This window comes from Camelus bactrianus, chromosome X (assembly GCF_048773025.1).
Source record: "Camelus bactrianus isolate YW-2024 breed Bactrian camel chromosome X, ASM4877302v1, whole genome shotgun sequence".
Classification (NCBI taxonomy): Eukaryota; Metazoa; Chordata; class Mammalia; order Artiodactyla; family Camelidae; genus Camelus; species Camelus bactrianus.
In genome coordinates, this window is record NC_133575.1 from 28,952,730 (window position 1) to 28,966,488 (window position 13,759).

At 39.4% G+C, this 13,759-nt stretch overlaps 1 protein-coding gene across 1 annotated transcript; it reads right to left on the reverse strand.

Annotated features, from left to right (window-relative positions):
- Positions 1–1,238: 1,238 nt before the first annotated feature.
- Positions 1,239–3,566, reverse strand: FAM47A (family with sequence similarity 47 member A). The gene has a single exon (XM_074358971.1). It carries the CDS (start codon positions 3,564–3,566, stop codon positions 1,239–1,241), a length of 2,328 nt encoding a protein of 775 aa, XP_074215072.1.
- Between the last annotated feature and the right edge of the window lie 10,193 nt (positions 3,567–13,759).

Below are 13,759 nucleotides of genomic sequence, written 5' to 3' on the forward strand. Positions count from 1 at the left end.
AATGAGACCAAAGAGCTAATGGTAGGATTTGAATGGATACTCTTTGTGAATATTTAAGTCAAGAATGTTGATGAGAATAGTCACAGGGAGCAAGGCAGTAATTCAGACACGGAGTAACCTCAGCGAAAAGGGGCAAGTGAGTGAAAAGGGAGTAGTTGATTGCAACAAGGGTATCAGTGAATACCGCAGCCTGACAGCTGTGTTCCCTTCTCACCAGGGTGAAATATACACACATACTTCCATTTACAGATGAATTCCTTCATTACTGGAAGCAGAAGTGCACTTCAGATCTGTGCTACAAATCGTTCTAGCTACAAATTTCCTTGTCCCAGATAACTTTACCAGTTATTTTGGAAATGTAAAGATGTTGTTTGATTTCTAATTTTACATTTATGAGTGAGTTTTGCATAGTTGTTCCCGAAATGAAAAGGTAAATGTTACTTGAATAGATAGGTGAGGATATTAGATGGTGCGGGGTGGTCTTCCTCACCCAGATCTATTCTGCATACCGGATTTGCCAGGGACTCGAACCTCCCTGCCTGTTCTGCACCTGTGTTACATGATGCGGAAACACTCTTTGACGGTGAATTTTTATGAATATGGTGAAAAAATTTAAGTATGTTCAATTGGGAAGCATGATAAAACAGCATAACTAAAGTTTCACTTATAATTTTGATAAATAGTTTTCAATCTAGTTTTGGAGCTTGATGCAATCCTAATAGGGATTTACCAATTTCATTATTAGATGAAGCTAACATTTTGGCTACAGACTTCAAGTTTTGCTTAACCAAATAATTGTCATAATTCATTCATTATAGTTTTAATACAAGTGGAGCTCTGTGTCTTCTTTTTCTCGGCACAATTATTTTGAGATTTATCCCATTTAGCGGCTGGCATAACTAGATCATATTTTTTGAAAGCAGTTCTTCTTTATCTTATGGTCTTCTTTTGAGAAATAATTGAAAAAACCATGGAATATTTACAGTGCTATAAAATGTGAGGCATGTATATGTGAATATTGATTTCATAATTGATAAAATTTGTACAATACTGATGACTCCAAGCAGAAGATCATTGAGAAATACTTATAAGCATTAGGTGTTAAATTTACTTTTTAATTGAGTTATAGTCAGTTTACAATGTTGGAAGGTGTTCAGTTTACAGATATTATGGAATCAAAGATTCTGATTGTTGTTAAAATGAGAGAGAACTAGCCAAGTTAAGTAGTAGAGACCTGTCTAACCATCTTCGCATGTATCCTCTTCTTTGTTTAAGGTCATTTTTATTACTCTTTGTATAGGAGTCTTAACAGAATCATAGGTCCATCCCTTCCTGATAAACAACCTCTCAAGGATGTCTGGCATCTCATACCCCTTGCTTAGAATGTAATCTTTAAAGGCAATTGTTCCATAAAGATCTTCAAGAATGTCCTGTTCAGGAAGCCTCCTTCCAAAACACCCGCCTTGAGTTCCAAGTAAGCCCTTGGGGTCCGTCAAAGGTTCATCATTGATTAGCTTTTTCCACAACTTGGGCTTCAGATACCATGCGCCATACCTCATCTTCACCCAGTTGGGTTTATAAGGATTCTCTGGTTTCTGGAGTTTCCTCTCCCAGTTTCGCTCCTCGATTGAGAATTTTCTCTCCTCCATTTCATTTAGCCCTATGCAGTGTTTGACCTCTGAAGGAACCTTGGTTACTTTCTTGATGCAGCCTGTACCATAGGTTGGTGGGCACTCACATTTAACCTCACACTTTTTCATGATGAACTCTTCATCAATGCCCAAGTCTCCAAAAGTAGCAACCCATTTGCAGAATTGACGAATTCCTTTGGGTATTTTTCTAGAAGTACGAGGATCAGTGAGTGAATCCTTTCTGCTTGACTTCCTGTCCTTACGATGCAAACTGGATCGATGTGACTCAGGAGCTTTCTCAGGAGGTTCCGAGAAAATGCTTGAGTTACTGTCCTCATGATGCAGACTGGCTGGATGTGACTCAGGAGGCTTCTCCAGAGGTTCCGGGTAGATGCTTGACTTCTTGTCTTCATGATGGAAACTGGATCGACGTGACTCTGGAGGCTTCTCGAGAGGTTCTAAGTGGATGCTTGACTTCTTGTCTTCATGATGGAAACTGGATCGACGTGACTCTGGAGGCTTCTCGAGAGGTTCTAAGTGGATGCTTGACTTCTTGTCTTCATGATGGAAACTGGATCGACGTGACTCTGGAGGCTTCTCGAGAGGTTCTAAGTGGATGCTTGACTTCTTGTCCTCGTGATGGAAACTGGATCGACGTGACTCTGGAGGCTTCTCGAGAGGTTCTAAGTGGATGCTTGACTTCCTGCCCTCGTGATGGAAACTGGCTGGATGTGACTCAGGAGCCTTCTCAAGAGGTTCCGGGTAGATGCTTGACTTCCTGCGCTCGTGATGCAAACTGGCTGGATGTGACTCAGGAGCCTTCTCGAGAGGTTCCGGGTTGATGCTTGACTTCCTGCGCTCGTGATGCAGACTGGCTGGATGTGACTCAGGAGCCTTCTCGAGAGGTTCCGGGCAGATGCTTGACTTCCTGCCCTCGTGATGCAAACTGGCTGGATGTGACTCAGGAGCCTTCTCGAGAAGTTCCGGGTGGATGTTGGACTTGTCCTCATGATGCAGACTGGCTGGATGTGACTCAGGAGCCTTCTCGAGAAGTTCCGGGTGGATGTTGGACTTGTCCTCCTGATGCAAACTGACTGGATGTGACTCAGGAGCCTTCTTGAAAAATTCCAGGTAGATGTGTGCTTTCTTGCGCTTGTGATGCAAACTGGCTGGCTTTGACTCAGGAGCCTGCTCGAGAGGTTCTGGATCGATGCTTGACTTCTTGCCCTCATGATGCAGACTGGCTGGATGTGAGTCAGCAATCTTCTCGAGAAATTCCAGGAAGCTGCTTGGCTTCCTGTCCTTATAATGCAAACTGGATGGATATGACTTGGGAGCCCTCTCGATAGGTTCCACGTAGACCTTGGCAGGACGTTTTTTACGAAGCTTTGTGGAGGGCTTTGTTCTCTTCCTGGGGCCTTCACAATAAGCCCATGTATCCTTCAGCTTCCTGTCAGGATCGAGCACTTCCAGTACCTTTAATAAGAGGTCTGCAGGTAGATCTTCCTCCAGATTTGGGTAGAGAGCCAAGGGATGTTCGGTCAGGTGGGCTTCGATGTCCTCCACAAACGCCTTCCGTGCTGGCTGGGCTGGCGAGAGCGTGGAAGACAGGTTTGCTGTCTTGGGCAGCTTTCTCTGACCCTTTTTGGGGCCCAGCTGGGGAACTCTGTGAGCAATCACAGGGACAAAGCCCTCCTCAGGGCCACCAGGGATCACATCTTCACAAGGTGGGCAGCCCTTCCGGAAGTCGGCCAGCCCCTCTTTCACAAATACCCACCGCCGGCCGTCCAGGGAGGTGGGGAACTTCAGGAGCGCCTTCTTGTGCTTTGCGAAACACTTGGAAGGTAACTTGTCTCTGTACCAGGGCTTGCAGTTCATGCCCAGGGGCATTGGTTCCAGCGGCCCTGGTCCTAGCAGCCACTTCTTGTCCGCCATGGTTCCGCTGGCCTCTCGGGGAACCACTAGCTTCCCAAGTTTGTTGTCCCCGCCTCTCCGGTTGCTAGGAGACGGGAAATCCAGGCGCAGGCAGGTTCTTCCCAGAAGCGGGTCACCGCAGGCGCCCCGCGAAGTCTGCGTTCTCCCGGGATGGGTGCTGAAGGCGCGTTCCTTTTTGTAGATACGTTCTGTCGCACGGACAGACTACCATTTATTTATCCATTCGCCTTTTGATGGGAATTTGAGTTGTTTACAGGTTGAAACTATTACCAGTAAAGCTGCCACAAACGCTTGTGTTCACGTCTTTGTTTGTGCATTTATATACTTTGATTTCTCTTGAGTAAACTTCATCTGTGAGTGGAATGGCGGGTGCAGCTCGTAGGTGTTTGTTTGACGTTTTAGGAAACCAGCAAACTTTTCCAAAGTGGTTGTACGAATTATTCCTTCTAGAAGTATATGAGAATTGCACTTCTTCTGCATACTCCCCAACACTTGGTAGGGTTAGTCGTTTTCATTTTGGCTACTCTAATATGTGTGTAGGGGTATCTCGTTGTGGTTTTAAGTTGCATTTCCCTAAGGGCTACTGAACAGATGTGGAACATTTGTTCATGTGCTTATTTGCCATTCACAACCCTCCTTTGGTGAAGAGTCTGTTCAAACTTTCTGCACATTTTTAGACGAGAGTTCTTTGTGCTTTCCGAACGTAATCCTTTATCAGATATATGATTTGTACATTTTTTTCTCCACCTATGGCTTGTCTCTTCATTGTCTTAACACTGCCTTCCAAAGGACAGTTTTTCCATTTGATGACGTCCAATATATCAAGTTGTTCCTTTGTGAATTCTCTTTTTGTGTTGTATCTAAGAAAACTTTGCCTATCCAAAGGTCGTGAAGACTTTTTTCATTCGACTCAAAGTTTAATAATCTTTTAAGTTTTACATTTAGATCTGTCATCTATTTCAATTTAATTTTTAGGTGATAAAAGATATGAATCAAAGTTTTTAGTTTATGTTTTTCATTTTCTGCCTGTGGATATCCAGTAGTTCCAGAATTTTTTTTTTTTTAAGAGGAGGTTTTCTCCACTGAATTACCTTCATAACTTTGTAGGTATAAGTTGTCCCTATGTCCATGGGTGCAATTCTAGACACATTTTTCTGTTCTGTTGACTCCTCTGTCTTTACAGCAATTCCACGTTGTGTTGATTACTTTGTATTTTACCATAAATCTTGAAATTAGGCTGTATTAGTCCTCCACTTTCTTTATTCTTTTACAAAGTTGTTTTGACTCTTGTAGGTCCTTTGAATCTTCACAGGAGTTTTAGAATCGGTTTGTCAATGTGTACCAAGGAACCTGAGGGATTCTGATTTTGGTTCTGTGGAATCTATAAGTCAATTTTGAGCTAATCGACATCTTAACAGTATTGAGTTTCCTGACCCATGACAAAGGTTCATCTCACCATTTATGTGTTATTTCATTTATCTGAGCATTATTTTGTAGCTGTCACTGTGTAGATCTTTCACATCTCTTTTTCTTTATATTTTCCCTAAGTATTTCATGTTTTTGATACTATTGTGAATAGTATTGTATTTTTTAATGGCCATGTTCATTGTTAGTATAGAGAAATAGAGTAGATTTTTGTACGTCGACCTTGTGTAACGCAACTTTTGGATACTCATTCATTCTAGTGCCCTTTTTATAGAGTCTGTCAAGTTTTCTATGTTGATAGTCATGTCATGTGTTACAAAGACAGTTTCATTTCTTCCCTTCCGGTCAGAATAACTTTTTGCCCTGGCCTCATTGCACTGATTGGAACCTGCTTATGTTGACTCTAAATGATGAAAGTGGAAATTTGTGTCTTGTTTCTGATATTAGGAGAAAGTCATTAAGTATGACGCTAGCTTTAGATTTTTTTGACATATCCTTTTTCAGTTGTAAGTTCCTTTTTATTCCCGGTGTTCTGCGGCTTTCTGACAACGCTGTGAGTCAGATCCTTGGATTGTGCCTAGTGCTTTGTCTGCATTCCCTGAGATATTCATATAGTTTTTACTCTTTAGTTTGTTGAAATAACAAATTACATAAGTTGATTTCCAAGCAGTAAAGGTACTTTGCGGGGAAGGTATAGCTCAGTGGTCGAGTACATGCCTAGTATGCATGAGGTCCTGGATTCAATGCCCAGTACCTCCGTTAAAACAAACAGACAAACAAACAAACAAACCCAATTACCTCCCCCTGCCGAAAAAAACTCCCTAAGTCAAAAAAACCCACAAACTAAATGAAGAAAAATTTAAAAAAAGAAGTACTTTGAATTCCTGGCATAAACCTCGTTTGGTCATGATACATATGTATGGTGAGATTAAGTTTGCTAAAATATTACCAACATTTATCTTTGCACCTGTGTTCAAGGAGGGTATCTGGTGTCTCTTTTCTTTTAATGCCCTTGCTTAGCTTTATCATCACGGTAATGCTGGCTTCACAGAGTGATTTGGGAAGTATCCCATCCTCTTCATGATCTGGAAAGGTTAGTGTAGAATTGGTAATTTTTCTTCCTTAAATATTTTGTAGAAGTCACCAGTGAAGCCATCCAGGCCTGAAATTTATCATGTGGAAATTTTCTTTAACTGCACATTTACATTCTTCAAAGATATAGGAACATTCTGGTCATCTATTTTTTTCTTCAATGAGTTTGTTTGGATTGTGTGCTTTAAGTAATATGTCTGTTTTCTCTATGCTGTCAAAATTACTGCCATAAAGTGTTTATACTATTTCCTTGTTATCCTTTAAATATTTGTGAAATCTGTAGTAGTATCACCTTTTACATTTTTGGTTTTTGTAATTTATATCTTAGTCCTTTTTGTCTTTTTTTTCCCCTCGTCACACTGGCTAAACAATAATACATTTTACTGATCTCCTTAAAGAAACAGTTTTCAGTTTTGTTAACTTTTCCCCAATGTTTTTCTGTTTTCTACTTGATTGATTTCTCCTCCCAACTTTGGTCTACTGTTGTGTTAATGTTCTGTTCACAGCAGCGTAGGCTTTTCCCAGAATGTACCTCAAAACTCTTCCAGCCTCTACTCATTACCCAATTCCAAAGCCACTTCCACATTTGTAGGCATTTGTTACAGCAGCACCCTGCTCCTCAGTACCAGTTCCTGGCTTTGTCTTTTAGGCTACTATAACAGAACACCATAGATTAGGTGGCTTATACACAATAGAAATTTATTTCTCACAGTTCTGGAGTCTGGAAAGCCCAAGTTCAAGGTGCAAGTAGAAGGTGAGGGTAAGCATCTTGGTTCATAGACAGTCATCTTTTTGCTGTGTCCCCACATGGCAGAAGAGGGGAAGGATCTCTCTAGGGCCTCTCTTAAAAGGGTGCTGATCCTTTACATGAGCGTTCTACCCTCATGACCTAATCACCTCCCATAGCCCTCACCTCCAGATAACATCATGTTGGGGATTAGGTTTCAACATAAGAATTTTGGGAAAACAGAACCATTCAGTCTACAGCACGTTCTCACGTGTTCTCATTAGCTTTTGTATATTTACAACATCCGCACTACTTTTTGAATTACTTTTACTTCAATACTACATCACTCAAATGATTTTAACATATAAAATATATTTTTCAACAAATATATTTTATATATGTATAGATGTATACATTTATATATGTGTGTATGTTTACCTATGGAATTATCGATTTTATTATGCTGTATTCCTTTGTATAGATCAGTATTTCCATCTGGGATTATTTTCTTCAGAGAGAAGAAAAATATACTGTAGCACGTGTCTGCTGGTGATGAATTTTTTCCTCTCTGATATGCCTAAAACTTTTCTTATTTTGCCTTGGTTTTTTAGAGATGTTTTCTCTGTGTATAGAATTCTGGGGTGATAGGTTTTTTTTTTTTTTTTTTTTGCTTTCAGTACTTAAAACAGATGGCTCCATTGTTTTCTCACGTTTGTTGTTCTGCATGAGAAGTCTAATGTCACCCTGATTTTTGTTTGTACAAACTGTGTCTTTTTTTTTTTTTCCCCCTCTGGCTGCTTTTCAGATGTTCTCTTCATCATTGTTTATGGGCAAAATGATTATAATGTGCCATTGTGTCATTTTCTTATGTTTCCTGTGCTTGGGGTTTGTTGAACATCTTGAATATGGGTGTTTATAGTTTCCATCAAATTTGAGGTAAAAATTGCCATAATTTCTTCAGATATTCTGCTTTCTCTCTCCTCTTTTTTTGTAGATTCCAATTATTTATATCTATGTGTATAGATACATGTAAATATATCCTGCTTGTCATTTTGTACCGCTCAGTGATACTATGCTCATTTAATGTTTTCCCCTCCATATTATATTTCAGATACTTTCTCTTGCTTAATCTTCAAGTAGAGTGATCTTTTCTTCTACAGTGTCTAATCTATTGTGACTGTCTTACAATATGTTTTTTTCACTTCACAACTTTGAAGTTTTCATCTCTGAAAGTTTGGTTTAGTTTGACCTTCTGTCTCTACTTAAGTTTTTGAACATTTGGAAGATAGATATAAGAACCGTTGTAATGTTCTTTCCTGCTAAATCTAACATCTGTGTGAATTCTGAGTTGGTTATGATTGATTCATGTCTTAATTATGGAAAGCATGTTACTGCCTCTTGTACCCCAGTAATTTATCATTAGGTGCCAGAAGTTGTGAATTTTACTTAGGTGGGTGCTGGATAGTTTTACATTTTTATAAATGTTTTTAAGCTTTGTTCCTGGATGCTCTTAAGTGGCTTGGAAATGATCTGATCTTTTCCCATGCTTTTTAAGGTTTGATAGGCAGAAACAGAACAGTGCTCCAGTCTATAGCAAATGATTCCCCACCACTGAGGTAAGACTCTTCCATGTATACTATCCAATGCCTGTGAATTTTGAGGCTTTCCAGTCTGATTGGCTAGAACAGCCACTATTCAGGCCTGGTATGAGTGCCAGGCACTGTTATTTACAGTCTTTTCAGGTGGTTCCTTTCCTGGCCTCGGGTGACTTCCTCACAAGAGTAAGCTGCCCAATAATCAGCTGAACTTTTGGGATGGAGAGGGTCTATGAAAGTTTCTGCATAAAACTCTCCCCTCCAGCCTTGAGAACTCTACCTACCTTGTTCCCCAGTCTCTTAGCTTCATCTCTGAAATTTGCAGTGACCATTGGTTTCTGCCTGACGTTCCCTTCCCTGAACCACGGCCTAGAAGTTCAATAAGTAATCTGGGGCAATCACAGGGCTTACCGCATTTGCTTCCCATCTCTCAGGGATCATTCTCTCCTGCCTGACGTCCAGTGTCTTACAAAGTATTGGCTTGTATTTTCCCCACTCCCTTTTTTTTTTTAAATTGTTTCAGAGGGTCAATCTGGTTCCTTTTTCTGTATCTTGGCCAGAAAAGGAAATATAACTTAATTTTTCTTGCTTTATCTCCATGAATTTGTGAAGCTGCCCTCTCACAAGTCACCAGAGAATTCTTCACCATCAAATACCATATCACATTCTATCACTGATCTCCGTCATTCAGAATTGTGGATCATACCTACCTTATTGAAACTTAGATTCTTCCTTGAATTTCGTACCATTCTATTGTTAAAATTTTTGTCCTACTGTTCATAATATACATCCATTTTTAAATCCACAAAATGAAGACCTCACCATACCACATTAGGTGTTTTCACGAATCTTATCCAGCATAGCTTTTCTTTTGTTATCACCCAAAGTTCTCCAATACACAAATTACAGATTAGAGATCATTCCTCAAATCATGGCCTGACCATATAGGTCTTTGTTTAAATCCATTTGGGCATTTATTCTTTTATTCACGATCCAACTGTGAAGTTCCCATTTTGTGCCCCACAGTGTGCTGGATCCTCAAACTATTACAATTAAAGATCCAATTCCTGTATTTTCCCAGTAATGATGTTCCCCTTATGTCTTTCCCAGATGAAGTCAGCTTTTGCATATTAATTATTTCAGAAGTTTTATTCGCACTTTGTCTTTGAGGTAAACGTTTTCTGAGCAAGTATTGAGTGATGCAGCTTAAGATTGCAAATGAATGAAATGGAGGAATCTCCATAGTGTTTTACAGAGTGGCTATCCTAATTTACATTCCTGCCAACAATGCACAGAGGTTCTGTTCTCTCCACATCTTAGACCATAGTTGTTATCTTTTGTCTTTTTGATACTAGCTATTCTAAATCATCGTGGTTTTGATTTGCATTTCCCTGATGATTAGTGAAGTTGATCACCTTTCATTCATTTTGGCTATTTCTGTGTATTCTTTGTGGACATTTTGGTCTTTTGCCTATTTTTTGAGGGTTTTTTGGAGGTGTTGAGTTGTATGACTTATATATTTTGGGTATTAAGCCTTATGAGATCAATGGTTTGAAAATATTTTCTCCAGTTCCGTGGGTTGCCTTCTCACTCGGTTGATTGTTCCCTTCGCTTTGCGGAAGCTTTTTCATTTGATGCGGTTTCACTTCTCTACCTTTGCTTTTGTAGCCTGTGCTTTTGCTGACGTATCCAAAAAGTAATTGAAAACAACTGCCCAGGCCAACATCAAGAAGCTTTTTCCCTATGTTTTTTTCTAGTAGTTTTGCAGTTTCAGGTATAATGCTGAAGTCTTAATACATTTTGGTCTTTTATATGGTATGGGATAATTTGATTCTTCAGCATGTAGATATCCAGTTTTCCCAGCACCGTTTATTGAGGAGAGTATCTTTTCCCCGTTGAATGTTCTTGGCACCCTTGTCAAAGATCAATTGCCCATAGATGTATGGATTTATTTCTGGATTTCCTATTTTGTTCCTCTGGTCTATATGTCTGTTTTTATACCAATATCATACTATTTTGAGTACGGTAGCCTTGCAATGTATTTTGAAATCAGGAATTGTGATTCTTATTTCTCAGGATTCTTTTGGCTATTTGGGGTCTGAAATTTGTTAAGACTTGTTTTATGAGCTCGTAGGTGATCTATCCTGGAGAAGGCTGTATGTGCACTTGAGAAGAACATGTGTTCTACTCTTGGATGATAATTACTGTGTGTGTCTGTTCTATCAGTTTGGTCTATAGTGTTCTCGACTCAGCTGTTCCCTTCTTGATTTTCTGTCTGGATGTTCTATCCAGTATCATGAGTGGGATATTGTTGTCTCCTACTGTTACTGTACTGTTGTCGATATCTGTCTTTAGATCTGTCGATATTTTTCCATCTTTATGTATTATTGACAAATAAAAATTGTATGTATTGAAGGCATACACCATGAAGATCTGTCAGTATATGCTTCATGTGCATAGGTGCTCTGAAGTTGGTTGTGTATATATTTATAAATGTTATATCATCGTGTTGAATTGACCCTTTTATCGTTATGCAATGTCCTTCTTTGTCTCCAGAGACAGTTTTAGGCTTAAAGTCTGTTTTATCTGATACAAGTATACTTACCCTTGCCAGGCTGGAGAGGATGAGTCAAGCTGGACCAGGCTAACTTGATAGCATCCCTCTAGGGGCCCACCCTGTGGCCCCACCTTTTAAAACTGTGATGCTGCTCTTCCAGGATGAAGGACAGGAACTAGGTGCTCTGCTTGCTCCTGCTACACTCCACCTAGCACCAGCACGACATGAAAAAAAAGCTGGTGCGTAGAATTGACTACCTTTTTTCCTCAATAGCAACATGAACGTATATCCAATAAATACATATCCGTATCAGCCAACTCCTGTGGCAGCAATAAGTTGACATGAACAAAAGTTAATACATGAGTTTCATGTTAAGGAAGCTTTGGAAGCTGACACGCTTTTCTGGTTTTTTTCTGGTTTTGTTTTTAATAGTTTACTGATTTGTTGACCTGCACCTATCAACCCTTGCACCTTGTGTATGCCACAGAATCTAACAGCAGGAAGGACATGCAATGGCAAAAGAAAAATTTAGAAGAAGGAAAAAGGACATGATCAGAGGAGATAATGAGTATGGATTTATCACAGTGTTTTTAGGTAGCTATCAGTAGATCAGTACAAAATTCAGTTCCGGATCTGGTACTTGGGCATTGTCCTATGTAGGCCTTGCTTACTTAAATATCAGAGCTTCCAGCACTCCAGACAAGCTCGGGAGCGAAAAGATTCCTGGGAACAGCTTGTATATAATGAGAAGGAGTGCTTTTCGTCCTCCCTTTTTAAGCATATACATCTTAAAAATAATAGACAATCTAGAGCCTGTTTCCTTAAACTTTGGGGGCCTTTTCTCGTGTATAAAATGAAGTGGTTGAAGCAGGTTATCTGTCTTTGTGGACCAAGAGAATTAAAATCAGGAGGATTTTTTTTTCATAAGTATCTGAAAAATCTGTGTATGAGAAGAATATTAAAGTATCATCTTAATGATCTCTAACCAGAAGCAATGAGCTTTATCCTTTTATTGAGAACAAAATGAAGTTGCTCTACCTTGGAGATAAGCAGACTTTTTAGGAGCTTGGATCAATGCATTTAGAAAATAATTTACTCCTCTGTATTAAAGAGTTGTTAGTTTCCAGCAAAGGGTGCAGCTGCCTCCCCAAATAGAAGCTTTTGGCCCCATTATCCCCCAGGAGTAGTGCTCTAAGGAAAGAGTTGTTTGCTCTCCTTTTAAACAATCACCTTAATGTTTCTTTCCAATTTTTTTGTTTTTCAATCCACTCAGTAATTGAATGAGGCACTCATTTATATGCAGTTCAGTTGTTGTTACCATCTTGCCTCCATGAGTTTTAAATGTTCAAATAAATTAATGAAGCAGCACTTTTTTATTGACCTATAGTTGATTTACAGTGTTGTGTTAGTTTCAGGTGTATAGCAAAGTGATTCATACACACACACACACACACACACACACACACACACATATATATACTCTTCCAGTATGGGTTATTACAAGCTATTGAATATAGCTCCCTGTGCTATACAATAGATCCTCGCTGTTTATTTATTTCATATATAGTAGTTTGTATATGTCAATCCCAAACCCCTAATTTATCCCTCCCCCCTCTTTCCCCTTTGGTAACCATAAGTTTGTTTTCTATGTCTATGAGTCTATTTCTGGTTTGTAAATAAGTTCATTTGTATCGTTTTTTAGATTCCACATATAATTGATATCATATGGTATTTGTCTTTGTCTAACTTACTTCGCTTAGTATAATAATCTCCAGGTCCATCCATGTTGCTGCAAATGGCATTATTTTATTGTTTTTTATGGCTGAGTAGTATTCCATTGTAGAAATATACCACAACTTCTTTATCCAGTCATCTGTCGACGGGCATTTAGCTTGCTTCCCTGTCTTAGCTATTGTAAACAGTGATGCTGTGAACAGTGGGGTGCACGTATCTTTTGGAATTAGAGTCCTCTCCAAATATATGCCCAGGAGTGGGATGAAGCAGTTAGGGAAAAGGTTACATTGAGTGGTCCCTCCCTCTAAGGACATATATAGTATATTATGGACTGGCTGTAGTTGTTTTTCCCCTAGTCAATACCAAGAATGGCATGGGTTGGTGAACACCCTGATAGGCTGACAGCAAAAGCATCATACAGGCCTTAATATATGTTTTAATATTTATCACCTGTTGCTTACCTGTCACTGTTCCGTCCCAGCATCTCTGTGATTCTTTCACTTAGCCATGTAAATAGACTAATCACATTCAATGGAAAATGTGAGCAAGAAGCACTTTGAATTGTCACCAGTAGGATGGTAGCCTATGTATTACTGTTACGAAACTATCTTTAAAAGCAAAAAAAAAAAAAAAAAAAAAAATCTAATTATTGTGAAAAAGCTAATAAGTGATTCTATTTCTAAATCCACTCCCAGGTTCCTGACCCCCCCTCACCCCCCAACCTGGCAGCCCTGCCCAGATCTTGATTTCTTTAGAGGGTGAGGAAAGGTGGGGGCTAGAGGGAATCCTAACAGGTCCTGAGGAAGAAAAGCAACGAGTGCTCTTTCTAGTTTTGCCATTGGTGTGCAGAGTGTGTGCATGTACACACACGGAAAAGTGCCAGGAGTCTTCACGTAGAGTCAGTCTTTGTCTAATTGTCTTCTAAAGGAACCCGTGTGGCTACATCCACAGGTTCACTTTTTTATTTTCTGAAAGAAGAAAATGAATGCAATAGTATAATTGAGAGCTTACACTTTAGGTGTGAAAAGAATCAGTACTGATGGTGGTATTTGATTTGTTGGAT

Excerpts from the sequence above, each read along its gene's own strand:
- FAM47A (XM_074358971.1), bottom strand. The coding sequence starts at position 3,566 with ATGGCGGACAAGAAGTGGCTGCTAGGACCAGGGCCGCTGGAACCAATG.